Raw genomic sequence first — 9,643 nt, forward strand, 5'->3', positions numbered from 1 at the left:
ACGAAGACTAATTTATTTGATGTGTAAGCAGGATTCAAGAAAAAACTAAAATAACAGTTTGGGCGCTCAAGATGATCGTGGTCTTCATGTGCAAGTGGTGCAAACTAGGAGGTAGGTTTCTTTATGCACTCATAGTCGCTACCTTACGCATGTTAGTATTTATTTGTAACCGTGCCATGTTAAAACACTAAATATGAGCATTCAGTGGAGCAGCAGAATAAAAAAATGACATAATCTTGTATTACCTGATTTTTATTGAAACTTGAAATTCAATTTAAGTTCATTTCAAGAAAACTGATCAGACAGACATGCTGTGGTAAAACTTTGGGAAAATGTATAAACAATGCGTAAACATATAAAACGTATTTACAAAAAAAGGCAATAAAAAAAAAAAAGTAAGTTATAAAAAGTAATAAGTAATATTATTGTAGAGCTTCCATCATGAAAAACACTTTTTTCTACAAAATATTTGTATAAGAGTAATTCTGAATACTGCAATGTTTCCATCAGAAAAAGCTACAGCAGGTCCTAAAGTGTACTCTTCATGAATAGTTTTTCTTATAATTGATCCAGTAAAGATTTAGTAAAGAATTAATACAGTTTGCATTTAGATAAAAATGTCCAATACGTGCATAACAGTAACATACTCTCAATCACATTTTTGCAGTAATATTTAGAGGTATGTGTGTGTGTCCTTGTATGCATCATAATTAGTTCAAACATACTAGGAGAGGCATTCACTCATACGCAAATATCTGGCCTTTCCCTGAAAACAACAGTTTCAAGAAGTTCAATGAACGTATAAAAAAAATATAACACTAACACTTACAAACACCCTGAGCATAGGTTCTCAGCATTCAAGTACACACGGAAAGCAGTTTTAACCCAATATGAAAAGGCAGACATGAATCAGAAGATTAGTGTATAGCAAGTAGAGCCCCACCCATTTATTAGGCAGCCAATAATATCAGCTGGTAATAGCATATCCAGTGACTAACGGGCATGGCTAATTTTATTGCAGATATGTGCCGATATTCCTAGAATTACTAACCAGTCAAAAAGCATTTCATTTGAGTTCAATAGTGTTAAACTAGCAGTTCTCTTTCACCAGCAGAGTGTGTGATATGGATTACAACAAGCATCACTCTTCAGAGCGTCAATCAAGCGCTGATGCATGTACACGCACAGCATGTACGTCTCCAGTTAAATTACCTTCTTGTCTTCCTTATACTGTATATCTTTTTTTACACAAGTGTTTGATAACTGCATTTGAGGGATCAAAGCAATAAGTGTGTATATCTATATCTCGACAGATCGAACACAGCTCTATCAAAGATATCGACCAAAATATTGGTATCCGATTTTTTTCTATCCCCAATTTCGATATCAGCCCCAGAAATCCTCTATCCGTCGGGCCCTATTTTTTTTCTGCTGTTGTTACTGAAGGTGAAAGCATTTACTAAAACACACAAACACTTTTGTGAGTTTAAATGTGAGTCTGCACTTTAAAGCAGCAAATCATACTGTAAAAGAATGCCACAATAGCAAGCTTCTTACTCTGGCTCCTCACATCTTGGTCGAGCTCACTCCTTGCTGCTGGGGATAAGAAGACTGTCAGATAACTTGTTGGCCAGCAGTGACATGACTCCAAGTTCTGTCAGTTTAGCTTTGGCTTCTTCCTCCCAGCCCTTGTTAGCCTTTGGGTTTCTGGGTGATGGATGCATGATGCCCTCCACTCGCACACTGACACCTGCAGCAGTCAGAGCTCGCCGTGCCCGCTGCTCTGCCACCCTCCCAATCCCGATCACCATGGAAACGCCCAGCGCCTTCACAACCTGGCACAGTGCAATGTCACACAGGACGAGGAGCTTCTCCCGTTCGCCCACAAGCAGCTCAGGTGGGGTTAAATTCTTCCCACTGGCACTCATAAAGATGAGTGGGCATAGATTGTGCACAAAGCAGTGCTGGAAGAACCGAGCTGGTTCACCACAAAGTTTCCTGAAGAAGCCCCAGAAACGAGCGCCGCTCACTTCCCTCTGAGTGCAGGCGAGTCCTGTGATCTGTCGCTTTGGATGCTCGTCAGGAGGATGACCCACCTCCCCGGTGATCTTAAGCCAATCAACAACAGACCTGACTTCACCAAAGGGGACCTGTGGCAGGAAAAGTTGATCACTTTAGCTTTTGTGAACACATAACGGAAAAAAAATAACAGCACATTTTGTATGTATTTAAACTAGATTCAAAGAATTTGAAATAGAATTTTGTTTTAAGTAATCAGCACACAAACATCTAGTGAGGAGAACAGGGGTCCCGCTAGGAACAGCTGTTCCAAAAATGCCTGAGCACATCTGGGGGGAACAGCTGGGAGCACCCTGTGGAGTGTGGCTGCCTGTGCATGCAGTGTGAAAAAATTCAAGAACACATAAGGCTCTCGTTGTTGTTTTGCTCCTAGACGAGTAGGCTGAAAAATGAAATAAAAAGCTGAGTTCTTTGGTACATGGCTTTAGATTTATGATCACATTTTTTTTTTTTTTTTAAATCGCTGGGAGATGTCAGCTCATAAAAACATTACAAATATTAAAGATGCATTATCTTGAAGACATTTCATTGAGCATTTCAGTGTAAAATAACAATTTGCAGCTTCTTAGTGAACAGCAGACTGAAATTGACCTAGAAATGTTAATTTGTAACATATAGTGACTGTATTGTCAATCAGATTTGAATCAAAATTTTAGTTTAGATCAAATTACGACCCCAAGAACCAAAACCAAATCATGAGATACCAAAAGACTGACCTCTGGGGTTCTAACAAAATTCAAAGATGAAAAGGAAGACAAACACTTGTTGTTTTTTGCCAGTAGATGTCAAAAATTTAGTAGAAATTATATTTAAAAAATGTGTAATGTTACCGGGAAAGCAAGTTTCTCATTATTAGCAGTGACTCTTGACTGTTAAGCATTTAGTGAACACAGAATAATATAAAAATATTAAATAAGACAAATACAAACATATACAAGGTGCCTCTTTAAATGTCTAATGCATCAATAATATTCATATTTTTGGTTTATGTTTGTGTGTGTGTGTGTTGAATTCAGTATTCTTATCTGCCATTACACTACTACAGGGATGGGCAACTTTGGTCACAGCCAGGGCCACATTCATTTAATTCTCACTGCCAGAGGGCCACATTAAACGATTACAGTCGATCATGTCTCAAATTTATCTCAACACATACCAGTGATCAGATATTATTATGGACATATTTCTGGTTTTCATGATTTCATGGCAGATTTCATCCATGTTTTCTTCATGTTTCCAATTAATTGATGTGTAAAAAATTAACCTGAGGGGCCACATTTAAGGTTGATGGGGGCCGCCAGTTGCCCACCCCTGCACTACTAGGTGTCATATTATAGCTTGTAAAACGTGTTTGTGTGAGGTATCACACCAGAAAGTACAGCTATAGAGACTGGAAAAAAAACAAGTGACATTTAAATCTATGTTTTCACTAAATAAGAGACAGCAAAACAAATTGTAGCTAGAATCACGGCTTGTTATTGTTTTGGTAAACTTCGCATTCATAGCCAACCAATGAGTAAAGACCACCTGTGCGTAGTAAATGAGTTAATAGCTACTATATTATTATCATTAAGTTGAACACGAACAAAATGCGGATATACTTTAATGCTGCGCTCACCCCTGTCTGTGCCATGCCGAAGGGTCCTGGGTTCATCCCCAGAAACAGAATCTTTTGTCCAGCCTGACAGTACCTCTCCACGTAGCAGCGGTGTGTGTCCCAGGCGTACTCCAGCGGGTTGTAGATGTACCGGACGGGCTCGCTGAAGGTGAGCTGGCGAAGGTGTGCGTTCAACTCCAGTTCAGCCCGCAGAAACCTGGAGGAAGGGGTCAGCTGAGCGGATTCACACAAAGGCTTCTGCCCATCATCTCCACGCGCGACCTCCTCACCCGTTTCACCTGCAGCCGTAGCGTCATCTGACATGTCGTGAGCGTCTTAAGGTTGTACCCGTTTGTCCGATAAACACGCATTAACTTTACGCTTTGACGGCTTCTTTCAAGTTAAATAAATGTAAAAAATAGTTGTATAGGAGGCGTTCAGTCGTGTTTTCTTCCTCTGCTCTATGCTGCGTTTCCTTCGTCGTCATCTGGTCGCGGTCGAAGTGGCTGCTGCCCCCTATCGCATCACTGGTGTCATTACAGCAACCAGCATTGGCCAACCTTCACAGTCAAGGGTCAAATACAAAGATTTGATACAACGCAGTCAGATGACAAATCAAATTATTACAGTCAGATGACATATCAGAACCACATGCATAACAAATTATCCAGACAACATGTATAATAACACAGTCACGCAACACACCAAGACGAAATGTATAACAAAGTCAGACAACGCATCAAGAACACATTATAACTCAATTGGTAAACATATAAGGATGACAGCTATAACGACACAGTTAGACAACACGTAGGAACAACAGGTATAACAACACAGTCAGACAAACCAATAAGACAACAGATCTAGTCTACATGTATAACAAGACATCAAGACAACAGAACAACACAGACAGAAAACAGATGAAGATTATATGTTACAAACATGATCATATATTAATCAGGATGAAGTATAACAACATTGTTAGAGGACATGTACAACAGCACAGTCATATAAAGGCTGCCTTCCTGTACCCTCCCCTGAGTCCTCAGAACGTCTCACACGACACAGAAGGTGAGACACAGGTGATCACCTGAGACTCAACACTTTCTCTGCCATGGAAACACTCTCATTCAGGTTGTCCTTAATCATGCTTTTTTTTTGGAAGTCCTGGTTTAGAGTAAGATCTTTTTTTTTAACAAACACTCAAAGTTACTCAGATTTCTTTTTGATTTCACTGAAACAGAGGCAACAAACTGTATTGAAAGCATTTCTAGTTTTCTGTGTAGGTCGATTTATATGCACAGGCATATCAGTATGAAAGGTTATACATTTCGACATATTCAGATGACAGGTATTACAACAAAGACATGTGCCAGGTATAACAACACAGTAAGACAACACATCAGCACGACAGGTATAACTCACAGTCACATGATAGGTATAACATTACAGTCAGAAGACAAGTCTTACGAGTACAACACAGTCTGACATTACATCAGCATGATGGATAAAAATTACGGTCAGAAAACAGGGATAACAACGCTGTCAATTGGCACATCAGGGAGACAACAACGCAGTCACACAACAGGCATTAACAACACAGAGATAGACGACAGGTTTAACACCAATGTCTAAGATGTTGAGACAAAAGCTTTATCAACACAGTAAGACAACACATCAAGACGACCATGTGTAACAAACCAGTCGGACCACACAGCAAGACAAACGGTATATCAACACAGTCAGATAACACATCAGAGCTCTGTTTCAGAAATCAGGTTAAGTTCAAACACTCTGTCATTTAAGCCTGAACTGAGGGGAAACACTGTGGGTGTGTTCCGCTGTTATGCCACCACACATTATGCTGCTTCGTTATTTCGTGGCGGGCCAGTTCGACAGCAACATGGCTCAATACATTTTGTTGCATCTGCGTTTTCCGGTGGCCTGCCGGCAGAATTATACATGTGATTGTGATACTACTCGTGAGCACTGCAATGCATGAAAAGTTATAGGAACAGTGAAAAGGGCCAAGCTACAAAGCCACCAAGCGGAGCACCCCTTGCCCGTCTCCATTTAGATATCTTTGGCCTGTTTCTAATATTGAGTTCTAGAAACTAGTTAATTCTTGTCATAATAGACCAGTTTACCCGATGGATAAAATCCATTCCTGTTCCTGACTAAGGGGCTGAAACAACAGCAAGGAAGCTTGTGTACTACTTCATAGTTTGATTTGGAGCCTGACTTGGGTCACAGCTGTGAGAGTTACCAGTTTCAGAATGTATGCTAGCTTATCCAGATCACGAAGACCCAGACTACTCCTTACCATCCGGCCTCTAACAGACAGGTGGAACAGATTAACCAAAACCTAAACTCCAGATGATCCGGTGCTACGTGAACGAGAACCAAAGGAACTGGGAAAAGCATCTGCAACTTATCACCGTAGCCTTTAAAGATCCAAACATAGCTTCTGCCACTGTTATTGTGCTAAATGTTGCCAAGTGCTTTGCTCATGGTGGATTAATGTTAAGTCCGGTCTAGACATGCTGTTTCTGTAAAGTACCTTGAGTTAGCATTTTGTATGAATTTGCCCTATACTGTACAATTAAAAATTGATTGATTGGTTAACTGAGACAACACATTAAGACAACAGATATAACAATGCAGTCAGATGATGCATCCAGAGCGTCTGCCCTTTATTTGCATTCATGCTAAGATTGAGAGCAAATAAGTCCACATACATATTGGGTTAAAATACATTTTGAAAAGGGACAAATGTTGTTTTTTAAAGAGCATTCTTTTAGTCACTTTTTGCCTTTGTTAAAGAGGACAGTGGATAGAGTAAGAATGTGAGAGAGTTGGGAATGACTTGCAGCAGGCCACCTCTAGGCCATTGGTTCCTAACCTGGAGCCCAGGAGGCGCTGCAAAGATCTCAGGAGGGGTGCAAGGCTTTGTCTGCTCTGAGGTTCACAAAATTAAGTTTGCATATACCAAATTTTTACATTTAACATAGGAGTTAAACGTAAGACAGAAAATGACATCATCCTCATCTTGTGATTTCAATGAAACACCAAAATAAAATAAACAGTCAGCAAACAGACATTCTTTTCCAATTTTTTTTTTTATTTCAGCATTATAGTAAGAAGCCTCTCCTCTGATTTTCATATACTTGAAACTAATTGGATCACAAGGGTACATATTAGTAAGCCCATTTTACAATAATCATTGTAACATTATTTAGAAAGTTATTCTTATGCACTCATTTTCCTACACAAAATAATTATCAAGATCCTATCTTAACTGAGGACCATAACTCTGCATGCAAGACTTACAAAGAAAACTAATCTGTGATAGCTACTGTTATGCTGTTGTTCATCTAATACCATTATCAATATAATTTACTACAATTACCAGGGACTTCGTATAAGAAAGAAACATTTTCTTGTGGTAATATTGCCTCTAATGTCAAAATTAGCAAACATTGTGGCCTCTCAACTGTACTGATACAAATTGTTCTGTTTGCCGTCTGTGTGAAGTTGAGGAGAAATAGGCTTTGTCTAAAACCTAAAAATCTACTAGTACAGTCTGAAGGAAAAAAAAAAAAATCTGTCTTTTTTTGTGTTTTTTCCCTTCCACTCCAGTGTTTACAATTTCATCAGATTAAAAAAATGGTCCTTGGAACAAACCTTAAAAATGGGATGAGATAATTCTCAGACAAAGCAATCCTTGTCTGTCAGAAAAACAAAAAGATTAAACCTCAATCTTAGAAACAAATGATCTGAGACTCAAGGATACTATTGCATTTTAAACAATGAGATTGATAATACCATAAACAATAAATGACTAAATGGATTAACAAGCGACGTAATCTATATACTGTATTGCCCTTTAGATTTTTCAATATGTACTCGAGCCTTCAGCATCCCTTCCACTGATTAGGAATAATGTTCCTAGAGCAAATAAACACATTTCTCAAACTTGACCCTTTTCCTGCCACTGGGTTTGACTTGATCTTAAATTCAGGTAAAACCGACGACATCTCTGTACACACTTATATCGTAACATAACTTTGCCTTGATATCAGTAGACCATCTAAAGAAATCTTCCCAATAATACTTTAGGTATAACATCACATAACTCAGTACTAAGCTGTATTTTTGCACCCAACACAAAAAAGGACCACTTAGAAACAGGATAATGCAACCTGGAATTCCACTTCCACATTTTGTCTACAGCTTCAAATAAAAAAGGGATGGTTTCAGATATCCTTTTCCTTCTGCAGCACAGAAGAACAGCTGTAAAATCTCGATATATACATGTGTTCAATCTAGCAGACATCCTCCGACCCAGCACTGATAGAACACCAACATACCACCAAGAAAGAATCGAGTTTGAGAAATTTCCCCAACAGGCAGTGAAGTGGCCCTGATCAACCGTCTGACTGTCAAAAGACCTTCACACAGTACAACCAAAGGTCATCATAGGTAAAGAAATCATTTGTTACGATATCATTTAGTACTACATGATTATTTGTGTGTCCGCAATTACTTAAGGCTAAACCCAATGACATGACAGACATCCATCGTTACACACCAACCACACAATATTTGGAGAAAAAAGGCAATTGTTAGTGTGTAGTACAGTCAAGAAAGTATTGATTCTGCTCAGGCTACCATCAGCCAAAGCACTGCAGTAGGAAACAGTTTAGCACGACTGAGGGGCTCCCTTTGGGACTAACTGTGTTACAAATCAGTAACAATGACCAAAATATTCATTTTCATCAAAACACAACCTCCCACAACAGTCGGACATGTTGGACTGTTTAGGCGCCAATGAAGCTGTCAACATTCTGTAACCATGACAACTTTCAGACAGAAAAAAAAAAACATACAATGATGATGAAAGGTTGTCTCATCTTAGTAAATACATCTGATCCACAATAACAAACAGCTGAGAAAAAGGCAAAGAAAACAGAAACACACTAAGGCCACAAGATTTTGTATACCCCCGCTAACCTCACACAGAATGTGAGTCTGTACAAACAACATAATGGGACATCAAGTGGGATATCTGCACCGCTGACCAGGACGTAATGACAGAGCACTGATCTGCCTAGGAGATTGCGAGTGTGAACCGTATTTACACACACGGCTGAACGCACGTCAGCCCGACTCTCAGTCAGTGTGGGAGGATGACCTGCTAAGGCTGCCTTCCTGTACCCTCCCCCGAGTCCTCAGAACGTCTCACACGACACAGAAGGTGAGACACAGGTGATCACCTGAGACTCAACACTTTCTCTGCCATGGAAACACTCTCATTCAGGTTGTCCTTAATCATGCTTTTTTTTGGGAAGTCCTTTATAGTAAGATCTTTTTTTTAACAAACACTCAGTTACTCAGATTTCTTTTTGATTTCACTGAAACAGAGGCAACAAACTGTATTGAAAGCATTTCTAGTTTTCTGTGTAGGTCGATTTTGTGCATAAAAGTCACCACTAATCAAAAATAAACATTTCTGATTATTTAAGAATATAGTCAATGACCGTCTCCTGTGTTGAAAAGCTCAGTGATATCTTACAGTTTGAAATTATATTCAAACTACAAGACCACGTCTCAAAGCTTAACACTATTTTAGCTTCAGATTCAACCGGGATCTGGTCAAAACTAGAGGTCAACGAGTGATTTCTTTGCTCTATAAAAGGAAATTCCTGCTTTAAAGTAACAATCCTTTAAACTCAAAATGGGCCACACAAGATAACATTAGAAACAAGCTCGAATATGTTTTCTTACCACTTCATCCCATTTTGTTGCCAACACATCAGGATAAACAATACCCACTGCCCCGCAGAGTACCAAATGGAGATATATTTGAACAACAATAAAAACCTTTTTTTTTTTTCTTTTTTGCAAAAATCAAATAGATCAAGTACAAAACAGGACCACTGTTCATCACAGAAAAGTCTCATCTTT

At 39.1% G+C, this 9,643-nt stretch overlaps 1 protein-coding gene and 1 long non-coding RNA gene across 2 annotated transcripts; one reads left to right on the top strand and one right to left on the bottom strand.

The window, feature by feature from the left end:
- Positions 1 to 391: 391 nt before the first annotated feature.
- Positions 392 to 4,156, bottom strand: smug1 (single-strand-selective monofunctional uracil-DNA glycosylase 1). The gene is made up of 2 exons (XM_061042667.1): positions 3,698 to 4,156; positions 392 to 2,150 (listed from the first exon to the last, which is right to left on the bottom strand). Exons 1-2 carry the CDS (start codon positions 3,998 to 4,000, stop codon positions 1,584 to 1,586), a joined length of 870 nt encoding a protein of 289 aa, XP_060898650.1. The 5' UTR covers positions 4,001 to 4,156; the 3' UTR covers positions 392 to 1,583.
- Positions 4,157 to 8,928: 4,772 nt separating this feature from the next.
- Positions 8,929 to 9,591, top strand: LOC132977821 (uncharacterized). The gene is made up of 2 exons (XR_009673853.1): positions 8,929 to 9,252; positions 9,315 to 9,591. It is a non-coding gene; the product is annotated as an uncharacterized LOC132977821 (long non-coding RNA).
- The last annotated feature ends 52 nt before the right edge of the window (positions 9,592 to 9,643 follow it).

Source organism: Labrus mixtus, chromosome 7 (genome assembly GCF_963584025.1).
Source record: "Labrus mixtus chromosome 7, fLabMix1.1, whole genome shotgun sequence".
In the NCBI taxonomy this organism is placed as follows: Eukaryota; Metazoa; Chordata; class Actinopteri; order Labriformes; family Labridae; genus Labrus; species Labrus mixtus.

Coding starts and splice junctions, on each gene's coding strand:
- smug1 (XM_061042667.1), bottom strand. CDS start 4,000: ATGTCAGATGACGCTACGGCTGCAGGTGAAACGGGTGAGGAGGTCGCG. Junction 2,151..3,697: donor TCGGCATGGCACAGACAGGG/GTGAGCGCAGCA, acceptor TTCCTGCCACAG/GTCCCCTTTGGTGAAGTCAG.